The 24944-nt window shown below is 51.1% G+C and overlaps 2 protein-coding genes across 3 annotated transcripts in view; both read left to right on the top strand.

The window, feature by feature from the left end:
- CSNK1G1 (casein kinase 1 gamma 1) overlaps positions 1 to 21415 on the top strand; it is a 102329-nt gene extending 80914 nt beyond the window's left edge. For both annotated transcript variants that reach the window (XM_040569573.1, XM_040569574.1), the window contains exons 8-14: positions 1110 to 1195; positions 3289 to 3373; positions 4609 to 4757; positions 6338 to 6442; positions 10312 to 10419; positions 12781 to 12887; positions 18135 to 21415. In XM_040569573.1, the coding sequence (XP_040425507.1) occupies positions 1110 to 1195; positions 3289 to 3373; positions 4609 to 4757; positions 6338 to 6442; positions 10312 to 10419; positions 12781 to 12887; positions 18135 to 18189 (695 nt within the window). In that variant the 3' untranslated portion in view covers positions 18190 to 21415. The remainder of the gene's footprint in view (positions 1 to 1109; positions 1196 to 3288; positions 3374 to 4608; positions 4758 to 6337; positions 6443 to 10311; positions 10420 to 12780; positions 12888 to 18134) is intronic.
- A 1592-nt stretch (positions 21416 to 23007) lies between these two features.
- Positions 23008 to 24912, top strand: PPIB (peptidylprolyl isomerase B). The gene is made up of 5 exons (XM_040569784.1): positions 23008 to 23187; positions 23432 to 23545; positions 23636 to 23729; positions 24268 to 24452; positions 24542 to 24912. Exons 1-5 carry the CDS (start codon positions 23032 to 23034, stop codon positions 24662 to 24664), a joined length of 672 nt encoding a protein of 223 aa, XP_040425718.1. The 5' UTR covers positions 23008 to 23031; the 3' UTR covers positions 24665 to 24912.
- Positions 24913 to 24944: the final 32 nt, after the last annotated feature.

Here is a 24944-nt window from a genome sequence, read left to right as displayed (position 1 = left end):
TTTTTCCCCTCCTTTTTACAGCTGTATCAGGGTGACATGCAGGAGCCGTTATCCTGATTCCCTTATGCTGAGCCTTCTCACCTCCAGACCGTTTTGCAAGTTACATTTGCTGCTACATGAAGGGGAGTCATGCTGTGCAAAGCGCTGCCTTTTTCTCCCCTTGCAGATTATGCGGCATCGGGGACAGCTCACGCGCAGTTTGTTTTGGTGTGTGGGCTGCATGACTCGATTTGCTCCGTACTGCGGGTTCTGAATGCGTTATCTGCCTGCAGGTGGAGGCTGGCAGGGGAGGAGGTTGCACCAAAGCACTCTGCAAGCTCTGTGAACCCCAGTCTGGTGCTCCCTGGGAGAAGGGCCCGAACTGCAGCGCTCTGGCCTTCCCTGTAAACACTTCCCTGCAGCATGCTGGGAAGCCAGAGACAGCAGATGACAGATTTTTTGGTCCCCGTGCTGTTGAGGAGCTCCAGGGCTATTTGCTCACCAAGCAAGCCGAAGGGTCACGCTGCCACGAGGGCAGCCTGCCTTTGGCGTTTAAGGATGCTTTTCCTTTGGCATGAGGCCCCTCTTTTTTCCCCTCATCTATAATCATAACATCTGCATGGCAACAGCAGCAAGTGTCTCACAAGCAAAGCAGTACTAAAAGGAGCTATTTTTAATCTGCTCTGATGCGATGAGCTACAGAAGCAGTCGGGAGAGGGCTGGCATTATGCAGCACAGTAGTTCCCTGCAGCTGGCTGCAAGTGTCCCCTGCCTGTTCTGCATAGTTCAGAGGAAATAACACAATCCAGCACAACATCGCGGCTGTGCTGTGGGCACTGGCAGTCCTGAGAACAACTGGGGAACTGCTTTATTCCTCTGCAATTAATACCTCCATCTCCATCCTTTGTGCCTAATGCTGGGCAGTCTGGCTTGCAGTTCTGTGCTGCCTCACGTTGTTTAGCTGATACGTTCATGTATTTTGTGTCTGTTGTAATAAGTTTTCAGGTACTTCTACTCCGAGTTGCAGACAGCAAGTGAATTTCCCTGTGATATCTCTGAAATATGTCTGGCTACTGGTCAGATCCCTTTCTGCAGCTGCAGCAATAATTTGTCATCTCTTCTGTTTTTAGAGCAAAGTCGTCGAGACGACTTGGAAGCCCTTGGCCATATGTTTATGTATTTCCTCCGAGGCAGTCTACCCTGGCAAGGACTGAAGGTAGGCTTGAGTTTAGGTTTTGCCCTTCAAAACTTTACTTGGTTTTTGCCAAAATGTGAATCTGGCAGGAGAAAGTTTGCAGAATCCAAACAGAAGAACTGTCCTCTCTGTCTGTCTGCCAACAAGGCGTTAGCTTTACCTACAGAAGGTACCAGAACAGAAGCATGTTTCCTATCACATCAGGTTTCTGTAGCTTCACTGGGTCAGTACAGCTCTGGAGAGAAGATGCAGCAGAGGCAAATGAGCGACTGGGACAGGGACAGTAATGAGAGGGCTGCTGAGCTGTCGGAGCGGCTTAGCTGTAATGTGAACCTGCCCTGGGAACACAACGGTTGTTTATGAAATTCCCGTTACGGCACACAATGCCCCAGCTGCATCTGCGATCGTGTTTATAATGGGAGCCGTTTGATGGTTTTAGACGTGCAGATGGAGTTCAGCCTGAAAAGACGTTTTTCTGGTGAAAGTATGGAGCTTGGCTTCCCTCCAGAGACACTGGACACTCGCTGCTTAGTTCTGGATTATAAGTTTATGAAATATCACATACCATGTGGAAGGTTGCAAGCAATTGAGTTATGGCAAGTGCAGCTACCATCCGTACGCTGAACGAAGTAGTCGTAAGTCGTCTGCTGGCTCTGGGGATGTTGGTAGTTGCATCTTCTGTCGCTTTCCTGATGATGAAGCTACTGCGTTCACCTTTGGAATTGGAGTGAGTGAAGGGACTGAATGTGATCAGGTTAGGAGAGGGTTTATTAGTGAAGACAGTGACTCCTGGTAGGCCTGTTAATAGGGTTTGAAAAAGCAGATGAGCCTTTGGGCTCACAGGCTCCTCAGCAGAGTGCCGCTATGGTCAGTGGCATGACTGAACCTGCTAAGCTGCTCTGTCACCATCTATCCAGAGTTAGCCTCAGCTTTGCCTTGTCAGACATGTGTGGAAATGTCAGTGACAACTCAGAAAAGCACAAGAGGGTTCTTCAAGCATGAAAATGCTTCTGAAAGGAATCAGAATCTCTCTGACGTTAGGTGCGCCTCCTATGGTAACTCTGAGTTTGTTACTCTAATAATATATTTTGTTTCTGGTTCAGTTGAAATTATCTGCTTTAAATTGATCCTGAAAATTACTCAAAAATAATTCCACGTTTAGACAAGGCTCAGGAGAATTTCCTCAGATTAGTGCTGAGACTGCTTTTTGAAGTCCTACATTTCTTTAGCTCCAGAGCACACCCAAACTCTTCAGCTCAATCTAGAATATGGTGTCTTCACTCTTCTAGGTTTCTTCAGCTTATTCTTTTGGTCTCTACTATCAATTCTAAAGTCTTGAGAGGACATCTTACAATGCTAATTGTGTGGCTGGCAGGTCTAACTGGCATATTTTGAAACGGAGGCAATAAAACATGTTCTTAGGGTGCCAACTGGAGTAGTGCTCTGCTTCAGGAGGGATTCAGGTGGGGAAACCATAATTGAAGATTGTTTCATTTTTCTTGGCGACCGGCTGTTTAATCAATGCTAAGTGATAGGCACTTTGGGGGTGAAAGGACAGGTGGTATGGAAGTAGCATGGGATTTGGGAGAATTGTGACTGATATAAACTGGTTGTTTGACTTTGTGGTGGCTCAGTAAAAACCCAAAGTGTCAAAATCGTCACAATTTAACTACTTTTACAGTTGCTTATGAAGCTGTTGTGGTTGCAGATGGCTCTAAGCCTCGGTCTGTTCTTTGCTGGAGTGTCAGGATCCTGGTGTGCTATCAAAGTATATACTTTTTTTTTTCTTGTCCCATGCAAGCTTCCCTATACAGTCTTCAGGACTGGGTTGGTAAGAAATTAGCCCTGTGAGACACTAACGAACGTACTCTCTTTCAAGCACTGAAGCTGTTTTGAAAGCATCACTGGATATTCTTTGCTGATGGAAAATGTACAGGGAGAATTACAACGGTATTCCTGGTAGTGTAGTCTAGGATGCGGTTCAGCTACAAGTAACATTGTCTGGTACTACCGAGGCTCAATATTAAATACTTTGTTTTTCTTCCCATACAGCATGTCGTTTATCACATGGTTGAACTCTTTCTCCACAACTGTTTTGTCTTTGTGCGCTACAGGCTGACACCTTAAAAGAGAGGTATCAGAAGATTGGGGACACAAAGAGAAACACTCCGGTTGAAGTTCTCTGTGAGAACTTTCCAGGTAAAGCCCTGATGGGATCACTGGAGTGCAGCTGGAGATGGACATACCTTGTTAAGTAGAATGGTTCTGAGCAGTTCTGGCAGAAAGTATTCTGATGATGTGCATCTGTTACCTCGTCGTCCCTCAAGCAGGCAAACAACTGGAGCTGCTGCTATAAATTAGCACATCCTGTGAGCTTGTGACTGCGGCTTGTAATGAGCATAACTTTTCTCATTGAGGAGGCCAGAAAATGCCTCATGTTGCTTCTTTTCTTCTTGGCTTCCTTCCCCAAGAGGACCTCGTTACTGTCCTTCTCTCAAGTGACTGTGTTCAATCTACTGAGTTAACCTTTTCCAAATGAAAGGATTTACATGTGCTAAAATTTTAGGTGGCCAGCTTAGAAGATGGGATGATATCTGGGCAGCCAGAGCCTCATTGCTGCTGGAGCTCAGGGGTGCTCCAGTGTGCACACCAGCATCTCCTGCTTTCCTTCCCCACCTGGTTGCTGAGCATTCAGATGAAATTTCTGTGGCTATTTTATGTCTGTGTGAGCAGGCGTATGCACGAGCATCCTGTTGGCAGGCTCACTGAGTCGTCATTTACTGTACAGTGTGTTTTAGTGTTTGTTTTATACAAAGGTATAGAATACAACTTGTTGTGAAACTCAGATTCAAGGTAGAGCAGCAGCTCTCTGGAGCAAGTGTGGGACTTCCAGCTTTGTCTGAGAAGCATTTGAATTGATTTGCATTGCAGACCACTGCAAAAAAACAGTGCTTTTTAATGGAAGGCCAGGGTTAGAACTGGCAGCCCAGACAATCCTCTCACAGCGTGAGGCTCAATGCTGCAACACAGCCCTTGGTTTATAGCCACTCATTGAGAAGATTCAGAATAAAAACAGACTATTATTAGACTTTGGGCAGGGCAGGAGGGCTCTAGAGAGCTGAGTGAGATTCATCGAGCAATAAAAGACTGGGTAGGTCACTGAGGGTAAAGACCTGCTGGATATCCTCAGCTTCTGTCAGTCTATGGGGCTCACCTGAATTTGGTGGAGCCTGGACAATTCTCAGCTCTGGGGATCTGGTTGTGGGTCCAACTTCGAGCAGTGCCTTGCCTAGTGCCATGGCAAGGCCTCGCTGGAGTTCATGGAGAAGCACGTTTCCAGCATGCGTGTGTAGCCTCTGCTGAGAGGCTTGCAAGTGATGGAGCTCTTGTGTGAGCAGAACTAACGCTGCTTCTGTTTTCCCCTTTTTTAACAGAGGAGATGGCCACGTACCTCCGTTATGTTAGGCGATTAGACTTCTTTGAGAGACCAGACTACGATTATTTACGAACCATCTTCACAGAGCTGTTTGAAAAGAAAGGCTACACCTTTGACTACGCCTATGACTGGGTCGGCAGGCCAATTGTAAGTCGGTCCTGCAAAATGCAGTGTTTTGCCTTCCAGGTGCTGCTTCCCAGCCACCCGGCTCTTGGTTTGTCCGAATAATCCCAATTAGTGCCAGCGAGCTCAGGATCAAATCGTTCACATCTTTTCTCTAGCTAGCACAGGCTGAACACAGTGAGAAGCCTTGACGTTGTGTTTGGGGGTTCTTGTGGTGCCCTACGTTTCCCTAAGGAGCAGAAGGCCCCTTCCCACTTCTTTGGGTTTACCCTGGTGTGGGTTGTTCAAACCTGATTTTCTCACTTGAGGCCGTGAACAGGACTAGACTTAATTTGCTCCGGTCTAGTGCAGCATTGGAGACCTTTGTAATCGATATCTAAAGACATCCATCTTACAGCAGGAGAGCATACTTGCTACCTCAGCACTGAATGATGGAAGACCTCCCTAATGCTTGGGTTCTCATAGAGAAGTACAGATCTGGGCAGGGCTCTGACAAACGCTCAGAAAACAGTAAACAGCAAACCCATTCTGATCTCAAAAGATCCTGGGGCTTACCCCATTCCAGAGCCTGGGCCAACTCTAAATAAAGCACATGGCAAGAAAATGTGGGAGTATCCAAGCTCCATTTAGCAGCTTCATGACACCGGGTGGAACGCAACTGTGATCCTGATCCATCTCTTCTATTGTCAAAAGCCATTTGTATTCAGGAAGACCTTGGCCAAAAGATGTGTCATGGGGAAATCTGATAAAAGTGTCTAAAGCTCTTCCGCTGGCTGCCTGTCTGATTTGTGTCTGTGGTGCAGCCTGTCGCTTGTATTTTGTGTCGTGCTGCTGATAGCCTTCTTGCTAATAGACAGTCACTGTGCGCCGCCAATGGCAAAGGCGCCCGTAAATTAATTGTCACTGGTGCCAGATCAAATGCCTTCAGCGCTAAACCTGGTGCCATTGCCGGTGATTTCCAGTCCCAACTATATTTAGTGTTACCAATGTTTACCGTGCCCAAGCTGGTTCATTTTAATAAGAAATCATTCCGTGAAATCATTACGTGATTTTTCTCCTCATTTTTGTTTAATTACAAAGGCAGTTGATAAAAAGCCCCCTGTAAGACAAGCTGGCTGTTGCTGACAACTGCAGTGGTTGCTATGGAGATTTGATGTTGTGAGCAGGGATTACGACTTTGGTGAGAACAGAGCAGATGAAGCTTTAATTTTAACACGTCCTGTTTCTATGCAAGTGTGGTTTTTAAAAGTTGCAAGACAATGAGATGAGGAAAATAAGCCTGTATATTTGCAGTCACAATAATCTTATTTGAGGCACATTTGGAGTGATCTGTCATTGGTACAGATACGCAGCTATATCTTTTTGATTTGGTTTTCTGTAAGATGTTTGGTGCTGGTATCCAGCAAGCCACCAAATCACAGGGATTTCATGGCCCTTACTGTAATTATCCTTGGTTGCTGTCAGTACTTGTGGGCAGCATTTTGATGTTTTCCTGCATTGTCCCTGCATGATGGGAGCCGTCCTGACAAGTTAGGTTTGTACCCACGTGATGAGAGATGTGTTGTAGGCATTGGCTTCATCCTGACAAACGCTTTATTTTCCAGCCTACTCCAGTGGGATCGGTTCACGTAGATTCTGGGACGTCTGCAGTAACAAGAGACAGCCACGTCCATAGGGATCGACCATCGCAGCAGGCCCTTCGCAATCAGGTGCGTTGTTCACCGCTGCTTTGGCAGGACTGCGTTGTTTGGCATCTTTCTGAATTCCTCTTGGTCTGGAGAAGCAGAAACCCTGTGCCAGTAGAAGTAGCTGGGGCTGATTCTTGCTTTGTTTGTGGCAAGTGCATTTCTTGCTTAATTTAGGAAGACTGTGGTCTGAGCAAGACTTTGTCAAAGCAACAAATTGCTGAAATACTCTATCGGCCAGTGGAATTCCTCAGGACCGTGAGCCAAACAGAGTACAACTTGGAATGGGTCATAGTTTGTGGGTAAGCTCTTCGTTTCAGCTGTCCGGCTTGGTCAGACTACCTGACCAACCTGGCCAAGAACATTCTTTTGGGTGCTTTTACTCACAGCACATGGACTGTGGAGCAGACCAACAGTTGTGGCTATGGTAGCCTGCTCCCAGCTGCCCTCTTTCCAAGGACCGTGCAGCTATAATAAGATGTCCCATGGACACGCACTATATCCAGCTCGGGGTCTCCTGTTGGTGGCACGGGTGTTGCACAGCAAAAACGACTGCCAGCATAGGGTCCTGTGGGGAGGCTGGGCAACATGGTCCAGACGAACTTCAAGTTTCTGAATTTCCCCGTTTTTTTCTTTCTAGTCGTAATACTTTGTTGGTGTTGTTGAGAGTCTGGATTTTCTGTATTAACAGAGCTGATCAGAAGTTCAGTAGATCTCCAACTGCTGGCTCCTAGCTAGAGCTATTGGTGCTCTTACCTCCCAGTGAGTGGTTCTGGGCTCGCTCTGCTCCTCTAACTGCTGTGTGCTGTTCTAGCTCCTCGTCTGTGGTCTCTGTGCCCACGCAGCTCATGCAAGCTGGGGTTTGTGGGCACAGAATTGAGTGTGAGATGAAATAACCTGTCTGGGCTCGACTTTCCTTGCTCCATGCAGCTGGGCTCTGAATGATAGAGCACTTAATATAGACTAGAATACATCTAAAGTCATCAGCTACAATCAGGATGAACATCCCTCACTAGAAGTGTTGCTTGTAAGAAGCTGGATTGTTTGAAGCATGTGTGCAGTACTGTATTTATGCATGCTTATTAGTGTGGACTGGTATGAGAGTACTAGTAAAATAATCTGCTTTAATATATTGCCTGATTAATGCATTAACCCCCTCTTTGGGTGGCAGTTTCTAGTTGTCCGCTTTGACAACAGACCTTCACGTTGTGTACATGAGGCATCTTGTTTCCTTTAACAGACAATGACGCCTGGCTTCATTTTCAAGCATATTAGTCCAAAAATTATAGTATGTAGTACAAAGACAGCTGTCATATTCCTAAAATACTATTCAGACAAACTTCAGTCCTTGTTCTTCTGAGCTTCTCAAATTATCCTAATGCTGTACTGCGGGCACCTTCTGTCATCGTTTTCACCTAGACATTATTTAGGATATGCTGAATTATGTAACATTCCTGATATACACTGCAAATAAGTTTCCCCTTGACAAAACTTAAACAGTTCTCTTCCAATGGATATTCCTTTTAACTGTTGAGCAAACTATTTCTCTTAAAAAAAAAAAAGGAGAAAAACTAAATTTCTAGAGCAGTGGATTGGAGACATGGATTTGGGTCAAGTAACTGCCTAGATCTCCAGAGTTAACAGCTTTATTTTTATTTCCAAGTATACTAACAGCAGATTCTCTTTTGTAATATTTGGTTTCCCAGTAAAGACACTGACAAGAGAGTGGTCTCCTTGTTGTAGCCTTTTCCTGTAGGAAGAGAAGGTACTCTCTATCAAACATGGGTGAGCCCTGCCCCGTCTGTTTTTAGATGCCAGTCATGTCTTGAGATCTGGTAGCTGGTAGGAAGGTGATGAGTGTTGACAGGAACTTGATGCTCTCAAATTCACAGGCATCACTTCCTCGGTGCCATTGTTTGGGCTGCGTTGTGGGCTGCTCAGCTCAACCCTACTTCAAAACCAGTTTTGAACCCACGTACTTGGGTGTAGAGCCAAAAGACAAAAATCTGTCTCTTGTGGTTTCTAAAGCCTTTCCTAGAAACTGCTTCCAGGCTCCTAGGCAGAAGCATGCTCCTCTCCGTGCTGACATAGGTGATACAACTTCAGCACCTGGGCTGACCAAGTGACCTGGTGGTATAGTGCTTTGTAGGAAGCAGCACTCAAGATTCGTCTTCTACTAGCTCTTAAAACCTGAATTTAAGTTCTCCAGTCATCCATATTCTTGTGACCTGCAGCAGCTAAAGAAGAATTCCAAGGAAAGTGCTTCTCCAGTAACTCCTTTCAGTGCTACCAAGTACAAAAAGTGTAAGCAGCGTCTCAGGCTGGTGGGGCGAACATTTAAAAAGATTTACGAGGACAAGCCTGGACAAAGCCACCTCTAGGGAAATACTGCCTATGAACTGGATTTGGTGACTGCTTGGATGGAGGAGATGCACTATGAGTAGCTCAGAGAGGGACTCACAGGTCACTTGCAAAGGAAATGGTGGCTTATGCTGTATGAAATGCAAGCAGACTTCTTTTCTGTTCTGCTTCTTTTTGCACATGCTCTTGCTCCAGTGCAGTGACAGTCTGCTAGTTAGTGTTGTACAAGTTTGTTGAAAGGTTTCTGGAGTCATCCTGTGTGGAACTGCTTGCAGTCTCTTTTTTTTTTCCTTTTTCTTTTTTGCTTTGGCTCAGGCTCATCTTCTGCAACTGCAGGGAGTAACACAAAGCAGTGCTGGGGAAAGGCAGAGTCTGGGCATCTCTCTTTGAGTAGTCAATTCAGCTTCACTGCTGATAACTTGGTGTTTATTCGCTTGAGCCTCTTGTTTCCTGCCCTCTAGCTGGATTAAAGCTCGTTTGTGCTGGCCAGGTCCATGATGTCTGTTCAGCATCCATTCTGCCAGGTGCGTGTGCGCTGTGTGGACTCTGCTTCTCTGCCCTCTCTTCTTTTGCATTTGTGCTTCAGCTTTGAAACCTTTGCTTACATTTTTATATGGTGTCCAAGGAGACACCTTTTAAATGTGTCCCATCAGTAACTTCATGCTTGACTACATCCTCTGCCATTGGCGTGAGACCTGACACAGATCTGCCTGTTTGTTCTGTGCTTCCTGGTCTTGGGAAGCAGATGTGTTCCTTCAGCTGGCCACCTGGCTTTAGCTGCACTGAGGTACATTGGTGCTAGGTGACCGATGGATGTGTATCATCAATGCTGGACAACCTCTAAGCAGCTTCACATGCATGTGCACAATGGTTCTTCTAATAAAACAAATCCAATTCTAATAATTTCTTTGTATCTATCGGGGATGAAAAGGAAACCTGATAGTGAAAGTTTCTTTCTGCTGTAGTTTTCTGCAGAAAAACAAGAAAACACCAACTCCAGTAGAGGAGGTATGGTGGATGTTTCCTTCTGCATTGTACAGGTGAATTAATGTGTGGAACTGGCTTTTGGTGAAATAAAATGTGGCTTCATTTAAGGTTGCAAATTTGAGTTTAAAAAATGTATATTTTAGGGAGGTCAAGCTTGTGTATCCAAACTTGCTGCCATGTCCAGTTCTCTGGTGCGTGACCTGACATGGACAAACATATTGTCAGCATGTTTATTTCTATGCTGAAACACATGGAAATGAAGCCGTGTAAAGAAATAACTTGCTGAGTAGATCTGAGCTTTCTCGTCATTACCTAGAGGAGAAGAAATCCACTGCAGCAGTGGATAGAGACAGCTAAAGTAAGGAATGATGTGTACTTGGTAAAGTGAAATTTTAGCCTAGCTGAATGTTTAAATGCCTTGCTTTTTGCAAAGACAAACAAAACAAAGCACTACTAACTCACTAACAAGCACCTTTTCATTTCTTCACCTCATTCACCTGTTGCCCTCTCTTCTGTTTCTCTCCTGCTTCTGGACTTGTGAGCAGGCGTCATCAGATCGCCGAGGAGAGTGGGAGATCCAGCCAAGCCGGCAGACGAATACCTCGTACTTGACATCTCATTTGGCTGCAGATCGGCATGGAGGATCAGTACAGGTACCTTCTTCCCATGGTCTGCACAGCCTTGTTGCGAGAATCTGTGTTAAATCCCCTGAAGTCTCCTTGAATTGCAGTTACAACACTGGGGCCAGGAAGGCAGTTTCACAGGACACTTTGGTCCTGTCCTGAACGTAGCGCTCACGTTTTGTGGGGTCCAGGCTGTGGTGTCCAACACAGCTGCTGTTACTGCTTCTGTGAAGCCTTTCCTCTGAGAGCTGTTTAGGACCAGTGAGTGCTGGGTGATGGCACTGTAGAAGGTGGAGGAGCAGAGGATGAGTGACAGTGACAGCATTAAAAGGTGCACTACAGCTAAGTTCTGAAATTCCTGAAAAGACTGCTTGTGATCCTGAAAATATGCCTGCCTCTGGTCGTCACTCAGGCTTGCTAATATCCTTGCAGTATTGCCAGAGTAAGATGGCTGGAAATGCTAGAGAAAAGATGCAAGGCTCATTCAAGCAAACAAGAACTGTCTAATATTGCTGGCGAGGTGAACTCCTTGGCAGAGGTTTGCCTGTAAGAGCTGGTTCCAGTGCCAGACAAAACTCTAGTGTGACTTTGAAAACTGGCTCTGGTGAAAGGGGAAGTAGAGCCTGTTGTGGGACAGGGCTGAGCTGAGGAGACGGGAGGACTTACTTCTGGAGCAGTGTCTGCGTCTTACAACTGTATAGTTTATTGTATACTCTTCCTAAATATGTCTTGAGACTACTATTATGCCAGTATGAGACCAAATGCTTGGGAAAAGCCAAATGCTGAGAAATTCATAGATAAGGAGGAACCAATGTATGTATAGCTCTGATCTCGGATGAGAGCAGACGGTAAACAGGAGTTCCTGTAGCCCTCAGGAACTACAGAGTGGGTGTCTTTATTGGTATTGTTTTACATACGGGGAACAGTTTACTTGTGCAACGCCAGCATGAGCTTCATCTCCCCACAAACAATGCCTTGCCAGAGTAACTACAGCAATAAGGCAGTCCTAGTCTGAATTTGACCATGAGGGTCGCCTACCTGGGCAGCTTACAAGCGTGTGTGCTACTGTGAGCATTAAAATTCTGCTTATCTGCAGCCAAGAATGGGAAGTCTTCTGCTGTGCATGGCTGCTCTGCCTGCAGCGTGATGGATGCTTAAATTTTTTCTCAACAGATGCCCCAGCTAATGCTGAACCCCTGGGAAGTCAGTAGTTTCAAGAGGCTGTTTTCGTTAAGGGAACAGTTGAATTTGCCACATCAGAATGAAGTGGCAGCATGTTAAAAAAAGGAGGAAGAAAATCAGAGACTTTTGTAAATTGAAATTTAACAAGAAGTAGCTGAAGAAAGTGTGGGAAGGTCACTGGGAATAGCACAATTAACTGCTCGTGTTTATCAAAGTTGTGTGGGAAATGTGAGGGCCTGGAGAGCCTGGGTGGGCCTACACTGTGATGGGTCTGGGAAGGGGGCATGAAGAGAAGCTGAGGGGCTCACTTGAGAGGAGAGCTCTGAAAACCTGCTTGGTCAGCTTGGTCCTGACTTCCCTTGGTGCAGAGACTGGGCATGGGACTTGATCTACAGAAACAGCAACTGCTGGTAGGACTTGAGTATTCAAAAGAAATGTGCAGATGCACTTAATCGTGAGGAGACATCTTTATAGATCTGGCTTCTTTCCCTTCATCTCTGGTGCTTAGTGGCACTGCAACCTGCAATAGAGCAATCGTGAATTATCCAGAAAATTACATGTTCTCCTGGCGGAGGAACAGCTGCTGACAGCTGGGGATCTGGATAGTTATCCCTGTAATGGGAATGTTGAAGTAAGCCATAATGCAAACTGAAGCAGAAAGAGATCATACAAATAGCTTTTGGGCAAGGAGGTAATTCCAGGATCTGGCTGTGTACAGAGTGAGATTTGGGGGCTCTGGAGTGAGTTTATCCCACACTAGTGGCAGGTGACAGGACTGAGTCACTCACCTCTAAAGGTGTCAGGAGAATGCAGTCAACACAGTGCAGTGCATTATGAGGCTGTCGATTAGTCTTCACACCGATTTTTCTTCATAAGACCCCAAATTGTAGCTTAACCTCCCACAGACATTCAGACCTGTGCTGGGCACAGCACAAGTGTGAACTAGTGAACACAGAGTCCCCTGCCTGGCGTTCTGCTCTCACAAGCCAGATTATTCTCTCCAAATGGCTGCTGGAAACACAGCACGTGATTTCAAGGCATCCCAGGAATCCCACAGCCTGCTAAGAGGGTGCCGGGAGACAGGAACAGAAATCATTTCGCAGACTTTCAATTCCTACAGTATCCCTTGTTGAGGCAAGTGGAGACACGTCACGTGCCACCGTGTTGTGTCCAGGGGCTTTGTTAACGGGGCATTTGTTTGTCTTCCAGGTGGTTAGCTCGACAAACGGGGAGCTGAACGTGGACGACCCGACGGGGGCACACTCCAATGCACCCATAACGGCGCAGGCAGAGGTGGAAGTGGTGGAGGAAGCTAAGTACGTTCGCTTTACAAACAGGCTTTCCACTGGTGTGGTCATTTATCCTCCTCCTGTGAAATGAGTGGGGATATTTACCCGTGGTGAAGTACTCGATGCTCGTGTCCCATGACCTTTTCCTGCATATTGCTGCTTTTGTGCATGGTGCCTTTGGTGCTGCTGCTGCTTCTTTTTACACTTGTCGTGGCTGGAGAACGTAACTCTTACTCAGAGCATGTGTTGCAAAATAGACAGTAGCAGAAATACCAAGATAATGTGAATTATTTCAGGAATCCCGGTGAGCATCCCCTGTTCCAAAAGGAGAACTCACTGTACGCTCATGCTGAGAGCGTAGGAGTAGCTTGAACACAGCTCAGTGAAGGAGTTGTTGGTCTGAAAGTTAACACTTTATTTCTGGCTGCAAGAAGTGGATGCCAGGTATCCATAATGGTCCTAAAGTAATTCTTGTAGGGACTTGATTTTTTTTCTCTGAATTCTCTTGGTCCAGTTCTCTAGAAGCTGAGAGAGAAAACAGCAGCAGCCCTTCTGCTCATGGGGAACCGTGTGCTCGCTCTGAGCAGACCTCTCCTCCATAGCTTGTGGCAAAGAGTGAGAACTGATGTAAAAAGTTGCTGCTTTGATCATTTTGGCCTCCATCTGGCACCATCAATATCACCTTTTGCATGATCCTCAACAGGAGACCTTCTTGGTGCCTCTGAGCTAGAGCAGGACCACAGCAGGGTCATGGTGTAATCCCAGCTTCCCAGTACGAGGGGTAAGCAGGCCCTTGAGCTGGTCGGTGCTGTCACCTCACCCAAGTGCGTGGTTATGATCTGACTTGATGGTGTTGGTGCTGCTTGTCTCAGCCTTTGTGGACGCTTTTGTTAGGAATGACTTGTGGGAGAGTAGAAAGGAAAACTGGCAGCTGTGAGAAAGGGTGTGTTGATGGAAACCATCCCTAGGTATCTGTCAGGCCGAGGCCTGCTTTCCCACCTTATCACTGTTGTGCTGAAGGTCTTTTGCTGTCTGTTCCTCCATCCCTCGGGAAGCACTCCCGTGTGCTGTTCCTTGCTGGTTGCTGGCCTGGCGTGATCCTGGCAGTGAACTGTCCGAGCAATGAATGTGCTTTCTCCTCCCAGCCAAAGGAGCGAGCCGTGGGTTTGGTACAGGCTCCTCCTAAAGCGTGGCGGGGAGGGGGAGGTCTTGAGGTGCGACTTGCAGAGTGGAAAATATGCCTCTTAAATTTGGGTAGCGTGGCCTGCAGAGAATGCAGGCTCAGCGTCACAGGCCATGTCTTGGTCAGGATGACTGAACTGGGGCCTCCTGGGCACGTGGCTTGGGGCTGCTCCTGGGAAGGACGGGGCAAATCGCCACCAGAGAAGCATCAAGACGGATGAAAAGAAGCGTGCATGGGCTATGTTGCCCAAGCTCTGTCTTGTGGTTTGTTCTGTCCCTTTCCAGGCCCTGTCTGGGTGGTTCACAATTGGTTTTGGAGGGTTTAACAGGTTACTGTGCAGCAGAGCACAGGCTGCTCTGCACCAACAGGTTTGGGGGACTCCTGTCATAATTCCCTAGTGTGCTAATTCCCTAGTGCTTCATTCCTCTTGCCACGAGGAGGGCTGCCTTCATCTTTCCTTGCATCTGTGATCATAAATCCCCTTGGATTTTTAGACTCAAAAAAACTGCTTTGCTGTAAAGCGGGCCAAAAAGAGTTAGAACTAGATGGAGTTCGGGCTCTGTGTTTCGAGATGAGGTGCAATGCTGGAAAGGGAAAGACCCTGGCACTCCCGGCAGGCAGAGGAGCTGTGCAGTGCTGCTTGGGGGTACTCTGGAGACAAGCTGCCAATCCCAGCCTTGGGTTTCACTGAACAGCAGGGTCACACACGTCCATCCGTGCTCTGGCCTTCCTGCGGCTGGAGCTACAGGGGACAGAGCAGTCTCCTCTTCTGGTGGCCCAGAACCCCTCTTTGATCTCAGCCCTTGAAAAGAACCTCACGGGGCCTGTGCCTCCGTGGAGAACATGCAGTATTTACCCAAGGCCTCAAAACCCTGCAAAACTTGGCAATTCTCAGCGGCACCGTGGCAAGGGCAGAGGTGGTATGAGGGCTGGGGGCGGGTGGTGGGCAGGCATGGTGTGTGTCTGCCAGTCTGCACTGCATGTTTGCATGGCTGCAGTGACATGCTTTCATCCCACCTCTGTGAACTAATTGCTCTTTCTTCCTTTCTGTGTTTTTTCTCTACACTCTCTGTAGCTGCCTGAAAATGCTCAACTTGTGGTGAGTCCCTCTCTCCAGTCCACATGCAAGGGGGAGCGGACCAGACTAGACTGGGGTTGGCAAAATCCAACCAACCAAGCCATAAAAAGGCACAAATTCAGAGCCAACCCAGGGCTGTTTTGATTTAGGACTCTGCTGAGAACCACATGCAATACTGGGGAGGGTGTGGGCTGTGTCTGAGAGGCCGCATTAGGCCGAGCAATCAGACTGATCTTTGAATTGGTCTATGCAAAAGACAGATTTTAATCCTCTTCTATTTGGCTTACCATCTCCCCCAAACTGTTACGTCCGTGTGCAGATGATGTCTAATGGAGCTGGGCAGAGTCGGGACCAGGCTTGCCAGGCATCTTGCAGGAATTCCTCACACAGACGGTTACGAAGGGAAAGCCTCGCTCTGGGTATGGAGGGGAGGGGAGCAGTCACTTCCTAGGAGAGGTTCCTACAAAAACACAGTCCAGGGCCTGCATCGTTAGAGAGGGTGTAAAGAAACCACATTCATTCATGACATTTGTGACAGACACCCAGCTAGAGCTACTGCTTGGAGAGAGTGGGGGGGAGATGGCTGCTTCCCAAGCAGGCTGACGACTTGGGGTGGGAAAAAGCCCTGCAGATGAGAGCGCAGGTCAACTGTCCGCAGAGGGTTTGGGGTTAACGTCAGTCCAAGCCCAGCTCAGGTGTAGGTACAGTTTATCAGGCTCTGCAAGCTCTAATCCTGGCCTCAAAGAGGCCCGTGGAGGTGAGCGGGGACACAAGGTGCTGAGCTGAGGCTGGAGGCGTTTTAGGACCAGGCGGCACCCTGGGGTGCTGGTGGGTGAGAATTGCTGCAGAGTGAGGTGGTAACGCCGCTGTGTGGTGAGGATTGGCCTTGTTTGATGAGAGACTGACCCGCCTCTGCCCTGCTCTCCATAGGCATTGCCTCCGATACCTCTGGCATCTCTGGCTTCTCTGTATGTCATAGTCTGGGGCTGTTCTCTTGGGCATTGTCTGCATGCACAGAGATCACGTTCTGTAATTGTCGGCCTGCCTTATTCTTTTGTTTTGGTGTTCTGCCTCTGCCTGTCTGAACTGCCAGGACTTCCTTTCCTGAACCCTTCCCTGGACCGCTGAGTAACAGCCTAAAAAGACAGTCTCAAAGAAAAACAGCCAAAAGTCAGCCAGCTCCCTTCGTACAGTGCCCAAGGAAACAAGCGCTGCTCAGCCCTCTTCCCTTACCAGCTGCATGTCAAATCATAACTCGTGCATTTCCATCACCTCTCCCCGTAACAGTCCTCCCCCCTACTTACCATTGCCCAAATCACGAAGGAAGGTGGTTGCTGTGGGAGAGAAATACTGTGACAGGTTAACTAGAGAGGGTGGCAGGTGGACTGGGACGATAAAATACATGCCCAGTCCTGGAGCAGGGGGGAGACAGTGCCAGTAGTGTGCAGGAGCCTGTGCTTGGTGATCATAAAGCTTCAGACAGCTCACTGCAAGCATCAGAGCAGGTAGTAGTGATGGAGTCATCACAGCTGACAGGTCCCTCTGGGACAGCGTTCCTGGAAGGACAAGTGTGTTACGTTTATTCTCGGCTCACCTCCAAACTGGACCTGTTAGGAGTGCCTAAAAGAAACCTAAAGCCAAATCATGGACATTAAACTGCCCCCGGCTCTCAGTCCATGCAGGAGTGTGTGATGGGAGGTCGCCCTCCTACAGCTGTGGCTTCGAGCTCTGAATGTTGCAGGGGATTTCAGCCTCCCCAGCAGACGATCTATGCTGGCAGGCTTGGCTCATGTGGTGGTGGTGGTGTTGCACCCCGAGGTAAGGCTCGTGCTTCCGGGGGCAAGCACGCTCCGGGGTGAAGGTGAGAATCTATTCCTCTAGTGCTGAGAGGACAGAAGCTTAGTGCCGGCTTTTCAGAGCTGTGAAGGACCCAGCTGAAAGTAATTTGGAGACATTGCAGTGTTTTTGAACACTTTCAGTCTGGCTGTCGGTAAAAGATGCTTGTAGGAAAAAATGGTTGTTGCATACTCACATCTGCTCTTGCTGCTTAGCGCCATGTCCCTTCCACCAGCCTGGGAAAGGGGGCTTTCAGCTTCACCCGGGCGTCTCTGGAGATGGCTGTAATGGCAGAAAGAGAAAGATACCATAGCTCAGGAGCAAAATTTGCACAGAATGAACATGTTTCTTCTGTGCAGAGGGTTCCTGACAGCAGACCGAGGTTAGGAAGACAAACATATCTTAAATGCCAAGTCATTCAGTAGGAAGCCAGCAGGACTAGAAAACCTGGGTGACTGCTTTCAGTATTCTCCCATAAGTGAAGCCACCGCTGCTCAGGGTTCAGCTGCGCTGAATGTTTTTCTCACCACCTCAGTCTCCACTCTCCATCCTTTGCTTCTCCTAGTCCCCGGGCACTGTGCATCTCCCTCGCGTTGGACGAGGGAAGAAGCAGGTGTTCTGCATACCTGCACTGAATAACGCTTTATCAAAGGTGGAAGCTCTGGTTATTGTGAAAGGTTCAGTAAAGAAACCTGGTCCCTGATCCAAGATCTCTTTGGAACTTGTCTTTTTAGTGAGCAGTGTTGAACCCCTGTGTCTCATAGCGGGGAAGAGCAGCCAAGGCTCGCTGTCCCTCTGGCCAAGAGGGAACGGAGTATCTGGATCCTTGTTTCATTGCTTTCCCATTTGGCTCCTCTTGTTCCTGCCCCAGTTGAGCCTCTAGAGGATGTCAGCCCGGCTCCGGGGCTCTCACAGGGCTGTGCCCCGCTGTTGCCCGTGGGCAGCAGGACCAGGACCCGCAGCGTTCGGCCGCTGGCGTTTGCCCAGGCACACGTCGGCCGTCCATCCGCGAGCTGCTGCCCACCTCGCGGGCAGGTCCGGCGGGGCCTGGGGCCGGGCGTGCGGAGCTGCTGTTGCATGTCAGCGAGCGGAGGGAAGGCCACCGCGGGCGCCGGGTGGCGGGGGCCGGCCGGGGAGACGTGCGTGGGGCTAACTGTCCTTCTTCTTTGTGCTCCAGGTGCTGCTGCTTCTTCAAGAGGAAACGGAAGAAGACAGCTCAGCGTCACAAGTGACCGGTGCCTCCTGGGCCTTGCAGGAACGCCACCTGCACCTGCGGCTCCTGCCCTGTCTAACTGGAAGGGGCTTCTCTTTAGGGGGGAGGAGGAGGCATAGGAGGAAGAGAAAAAAAAAAGTGACATTTTAAACCAAAAAGAGAAGAAAACGTTCCAAAACAAACCACTCTGGGGTGGATCTGCTGAATGGTCTCCCTCGTTCACTCCAAGCCTGAAGCTCCTTTTGGGACCAGGACTGTGGCTGGCTCAGGTCTTGGTCGCCCTGGGAGGGGGGCTGGCTGGCTGACCCTCCTTCCCGTTGTTTACGGCGAAGGCATCGTTCATGCAAACCTGAGGACTGTGCTTAGTTCCTGCTCACTTTACTCCCCTCCCTCCCCTGCGCTCTCGGCTCCTCCGTCCTCCTCCCTCCTTAATTAAGAAAAGAAATACTGTCGGCTCGTTTGGCTCTCGAGAGGGCAGGAGGATGCAGTCTGGGCGAGAGAGTCGCGTGGGAGAAGGGCCTGACTGCTGCAGCAGTAAGACACAGGTTCCCTTTTAGGCTCCTTGGGAACAGTTACACTGTAATGTGCAAGCTGTGAGAAATTTGCAATCTACTGTTCCAGTTAGGTTTTCTGGCTCCCCTCGACACCTCCCTCCTCTGACGGTAACAGAGCAATGTGGATTGTTTTAAAGAAACTGACGTTGTTGCACTTTTTATTATTTTTAGCATTACAGATGCACATTGTATCTGTGGATTTCTGCGCGGACAAGTGGTGCCAGCGCAGACAGACATTCAGCTGGGAATGCGGTGGGGTGCAGAGAATGCCCACAAGTGGGGATGTTGACAACATCCGCACAACCCTCGTGCCAGTTTGGGGCTCTCAAAGCCCGCCTTGGGCCATGCGCTGGGGAAAGCATTACTTGAATTTTCAGTCACCCTTTCTAGCTGCCAGTGAATGTCCGTACCATGGTTTCCTACGCCGTGCCTGACCCAAGCAGCCTGGAGAGGAAAGGCCGCCGCCGGGTGTTGGCAGGAGGGAGTGGTGTCAGCTTTGCTGAGCTGGAGGAGGTCGCTCTGGCCAAAGGGGCAGATCAGGATTAAGGTACCTGGGAACCCGGTGTTTCCCAAACCGCAGGCATCTCTCGGTGGGTAACCGGGCAGCCTTCTCAAACCCCTCTGGTAGGGTGGTTGTGAACACGCACCTTCTGCGAGAAAACGTTAGCAGGAGCAAAGCTTCCCCAGCAGAGGTGGGAATGCTTCACTGCCTTAATACTGATTTCATCTCCAGATGGTCAGATGGGTTTGACTGGAATAGCCTTCACGTCCCCTCTGCAAGCTCCTGCCCTGCAGAGGAAGCCACGGTTCTCATGCACCGCTTTTGAGCCAAACCCATAGCTAGCAAAGGGCTTGGGGCACTTTGCGCAGGCGTAAAACCTTGCATCCTGCTGCAGCGTTTCCACCTCGAGGAGGCTGAGGTTGCTCGAGGGTTATCGTGGACATGGCAGGGCTCTGGGTGAACTCGAGCAGCTTTTGGGGAGGCTGTGAATAGGTTCCTTGTGCTTTCTTTTCACGCGTGACACCTGACCAGGCTGGGACTGTTCGCTTGAGGGCCTTCACTTGTAAACTCGGGCCTGGCTCACCCCAGTCCCTGAATTCCCTGGAGAGTATGAAGGGAGGAAAGGGCGGGACTGGATCTCATTACCTGTTCTTAAACGATAATCTGTGCAGCTTGGAGCTCGTGTAGCGGCACTCACGGAAGGTTTGGTTCCCCTTGCTGGGCAGAAGCAGGCTGAGGGGGCAGGAGATCATCCTGAGCAGGGAGCCCCTGGGCTCGCTCTCTGTGCTTCCTCGAAGCAGGCACGCAGCGGTGCGGCATCAGCATGGCAAAGCCTCGCTTCTTGGCCAGGATCCCTTTTGGGTGTCTCTTAGCCATCCTCTGCCAAGTTCTCTCGATGCCTTACCCTGACGGAGCACGGCTCTCAGGCGTGGCTGCACCTTCCTCTCCCCGGCAGCACCCTAGGCTGCAGGCTGGCTTGCTCTCCGCTTGCGCACCCACCAGGAGATGCGTGCACCCCCGTTCTCGCTCTGCAAAGTGCTTTCCTCCAGGTGTAACGTGGCCCGGGGCAGGAAGGGACCGTCCATCTCCTGCACGCAAGTGCCGGGGCACTTTGTTCTCTCTTCCCCTCCCACTAGAGGGAGGACAGGGACCGGCTGTGTTCCACCCTTCTCTTTTCGAGCTCCTCCGCTGCGGGTGGCTCCCAGAAGTCCCACGTCTCTGGCACAGGCTGTAGGAAACCTCTCAGCTGTAGGAAACCATGGTTTGGCGTCTTGGGGGGGAAGGGGGCACAGGCGCTCCCTGGGGAGCGGCCCCGTGTGCTGCAGATGGAGCCGGGCCCTGAGACACTTCTGTTGCTGCCCTCCCAAGCCCCACTAAGTGCCTGTCACCAGAACTCGATTCCTTCTGCATCTCCTGCCGTGTTTGGTCATTCCTCGCTGCGTCCGCTCAAGGAGCAGCTTGTAGTTGCAGCATATGTAAGTGTTTGCAGGGTGAGGGAGGGCGGGGGGAAAGGGGCCATCTCAACAGTTTTTGTTCTTAAATGTTTTTTTTAAAGTGAATGTATTTGATTGTTTAGAAACTTTCCTGACCTTGTTTTTAAGTGGGTTGGTTTGAAAGCTATTTCACGATGACCCGCTACTGCTTATCTCTGGAGATACGATGTTCTTTTAATCCTATGAAGATGTGTTTGTAGGGGAGGACTGTCCCCCCACGGCATGCTGGTAATGCTCACTTGTACCAAGCCCTCTTGCACTATAATCGTACGTTGGACTCTTCGAAAGGGCAAAGATGTTGTGTGGTTTTTTTTTTAAAAAAAAAGGAAAGAATGTAGGTTAACAGTAAGTCCCGTGCTTGAGGAATCTGCTGTCCCCAGGGAGTCTGGAGGTGATGAGGAGACACAAGCCAGACTGAGCCAACTGTTCAATGCTAGGAAGTAGGGCATTAATCCTACCTGGGCAAGCTCCCCTTTCCTTGCTGGAAGTCGCTAGCACCTGGGAGACCCCCGGGGTGCACGGGGGCTCGGGTCAGCTCTGAGCAGCGTGGCGGGGAGCGCCTGGCGCTGCACCGACCTCCCAGGCATAGCCCTCCTGCAGTGTGGCCCACCAACGTTGCGATGCAGTCTTCTGAGGTGTCAAGTGAGATATTTTTTTTTCAATAAAACATTGCACTGCTGCATTGTTCTCCATGAATAGATGTATTTATTACCCCTTCCTGAAAACATTGCTTGCTGAGTGTCTTCTTTTCCTCTGCCTCTGTTGGGCTCTCTTGGTAACCTTCCCTTTCGGCGGGACACTCTGAGCCCCCCTCTGAGGGGATGATGCACGCGTGGGATCTCATGGGAGCTTCTGACCACTTTGTGCTTGACAGCCATGGACAGCTCAGCCCCACAGCGCTTGGCCGAGGAGAGGTGGCACCAAGTTCTCTTCTCCCGGTGCCTGCACGTTCCCACCTCAAGCATCCTGGGTAGCAGAATGGCTTACTTGGAACACGAGGATGCAAACTAATCAAAAACGTGCTGTCATACGGTCCCTGTGCATCTGCAGCTACTGCCATAGTGACATGGCTTCAAGTGTGCCTTCCCCGAGTGGAAGGCTTGCCTCCTGGCCAGGGCACGCGAGAAGCTTTGGGGACCCGGCTGCAGCGGGACTAGCCCCCGCCGCGTCGCTCGGGGCGCGCTGTGTCTGCAGAAGGTGGCGATGACCCAGCCCCAGCCGCCGTTGCCCCGAGTGCCTTCTTCCTCTGCCAGTCTTTCCACTTCACAGGCTCTTGCGTAGAAAGCCCCGAGTCACTTCTGTGAAGGGCTGGAAGGAATCGACTGCTGTGATTGTGAGGGTTTCCAGCATGCGAATAGCTGCTGCTTATTTATTCTCAGTACAGCTGGAGAAAAGCATTAGGGAAGATGCTACCTATTAGCCAAAAAGAGCGGCTTTAAAAAGTAGCTTTCACTGTATCTAGACGGGGAGAGCACCTGCGGTGTGCTGTCAGAAATCACTCCGATCACTCAGGATCTTCGTTGGGACACTTATTCTGTTTAATGGCCTTAAATGTAATATTTTAAGCATGAGCTTTCATTTCCTGTTCCCAAAAATCGGTCTGGGGGCATTTGTGCTCCGAGAAGGAAGAGAAACCTCAACATTTCTTTCCCCGGCCCTCGGAAACTTGCATCTCCACCAGGCAATTCCTTTAATAGTTGCTTCTGGTAACAAATGTGCGGGTAACGTGCAGGTATTTGGCTCCTGTGCTGGGTGTGCAGGGGCTGGCGCTTGGCTGTGCACCGGTAAGCGTTAGCTGAGCGTGCCCCTGGCTGGTTTTGGAGGAAGGGACGGTTAAACCCCACCAGGAGCCGTGCTGTGAAGGCAGCAGCCAGCCCAGTAGCCACCGTGTGCCCGCAAGGGCTGCCCCGTCCGCAAGAGGCGACGGAAAAGGACGCGGTGGGGGGCGGCTCCCGCTCGGACAGACCCGGGGGGGCCGCCTCAGGGCTCCCCCTCACGGCGCCCCCTCACGGCGCCCAACGGCCGAGGGTTGGGGGGGGAGGGGGCGGGGCGCGGAGCCCGCCGGGAGCCCGCCCCCTCCTCTCCCCCCAATCAGCGTCCGCCGCGCCCCGTACCCGCTCCTCATTGGCCGCACCAACGCGGGGGCAACGTGGCAGCCGCCCGGCGGCCCGCGCCGGCTCCGCCCCGCTCCCCTAGTCCCGTCCCCCCCCCCCCCGCCCTCCGTCGTTGGTCGCGCCCGGGCGTACGCGCGGCGGGGCCGAGACCGCACCACCTGGCGCGGCGGGGGGGGCGACGCGGCGGGGAGGGGCCGGATGCAGGCGGCGCGGCGGGCGCTGCGGCCGGGCTGCGAGCGGCGGAGGATGAAGGCGCTGGTGGCGGCGGCGGCGCTGGGCGCAGCGCTCCTGCTCCTGCTGCCCGCCGCCTCGCGGGCCGACGAGCGCAAGAAGGGGCCCAAGGTCACGGCGAAGGTCGGCGGGAGCGGCCGGGGTGTGTGTGGGGGGGGGCGGGCCTGAGGTAACGGGGAGCGGCCGGGCCTGAGGTAACGGGGGGGGGGGGGGGGGCGGGGCTGAGGTAACCGGGGCTGAGGTAACCGGGGGGCAGCGCTGAGGTAACGGGGAGCCGCCGGGCTGAGGTAACCGCGGCGGGCCCGCGGGTAGCGGTCAGCCCTTTGTGTCCCGGCGGGCCCCGGGTAACGCCCCTGCCGCCCCCAAGGTCTTCTTCGACCTCCGCCTGGGCGAGGAGGACGTGGGCCGCGTCGTCATCGGGCTCTTCGGCAAGACGGTGCCCAAGACAGTGGAGAACTTCGTTGCGTTGGCCACTGGAGAGGTGAGGACGGCGGGTGGGCAGCCCTGGGGGGGCCGCGTGGGTGCCCTGGGCCCTCCCTGGGTCTGACCCTGCTTCTCTCCGCCGCCGCAGAAAGGGTTCGGCTTCAAGGGCAGCAAGTTCCATCGTGTGATCAAAGACTTCATGATCCAGGGAGGAGACTTCACCCGTGGAGATGGCACTGGAGGTAACTCGGCCTGCAGAGGCCTTGGGGAAATGGTTGGGAGGTGGAGTGTGGTGCCGCGGTGGGGACAGCACACGGCCCTGGGAGATGTGGCCTGGGGGACCTGGCTTTAGAGTGGTGCTTAAAGCTGGGGAGGGGTGGCCGGCTGCAGGATCTGGGTGTCCCAGCTGCTAGGTCACATTTGGTCTGGTATCGACAAGCCTCCTACCAATACTTAGCAAACATCAGTAAAATCAATGTCAGCAGCGGAGTGTTTTGGGCTTGTTAGCTCTTGCCTGACCTCCTTGTCACGCTGCAGCCTGGGGCAGTTTGGAGTCAGGTCTGCTCTTGCACAGCCTCTTGCACCACTAATTTGGGGGCACAGCCCCTTCCATCCAGCTCATGGCTCAGCTTTTAGCTCCCTCCAGCTGCCAGTTTCTTGTGGTTCTTAGCAAACTTGGGGTGCTGGTGCACAGCTGTGCTTAGCACCGCACCCCCCCCCCCCCAGTACTCCAATCCTGACATATTTCCACAAGTGCAATGCAGTCTTCCCCCACCTTAGGGAAGAGTATCTATGGGGACCGCTTCCCTGATGAGAATTTCAAGCTGAAGCACTACGGCCCAGGCTGGGTGAGCATGGCCAACGCTGGCAAAGACACCAACGGTTCCCAGTTCTTCATCACCACAGTGAAGACACCGTGGCTGGACGGCAAGCACGTGGTGTTTGGCAAAGTGCTGGAGGGCATGGTAAGGGGGAGAGCAGCACCAGGGTGGGAGGCCACGCTGGGAGATGCACACGGCCACTGTTATTCCTCTCACATCTCTGCTCTCCCCAGGACGTGGTGAGGAAGGTAGAGAACACCAAGACAGACAGCCGGGACAAGCCCCTGAAGGATGTCACCATCGCCGATTGCGGCACCATCGAGGTGGAAAAGCCCTTCGCCATCGCCAAGGAGTGATCCACCCCGCTGGCTCAGCGACGCGGCGGGGCCCTGCGCTGTGGGGACCCGGCTGCAAAGGGCTGCGGGCCTGGGGCGGCCCTGCTGCCCCCGTGCATTCCCCTGCGGCCTCCCGGAGCACGGGCAGCCGCTGAGCCCCTGCTCCTGGCCTTCCAGCTGGCCAGCAGGCAGGACGGAACGCTGGCTCCTCTTTCCAACACTTTTGTAAGAAGCACATGCACCAATAAATGTGACCAATGTGTTTTTTATAGAGGTGCCTTGTCTACTCTGTTGGGGGGTG

This window comes from Cygnus olor, chromosome 11 (assembly GCF_009769625.2).
Source record: "Cygnus olor isolate bCygOlo1 chromosome 11, bCygOlo1.pri.v2, whole genome shotgun sequence".
In the NCBI taxonomy this organism is placed as follows: Eukaryota; Metazoa; Chordata; class Aves; order Anseriformes; family Anatidae; genus Cygnus; species Cygnus olor.
Note: the sequence above shows the minus strand (reverse complement) of the source record. Positions and strands in the feature narration are given on the sequence as shown.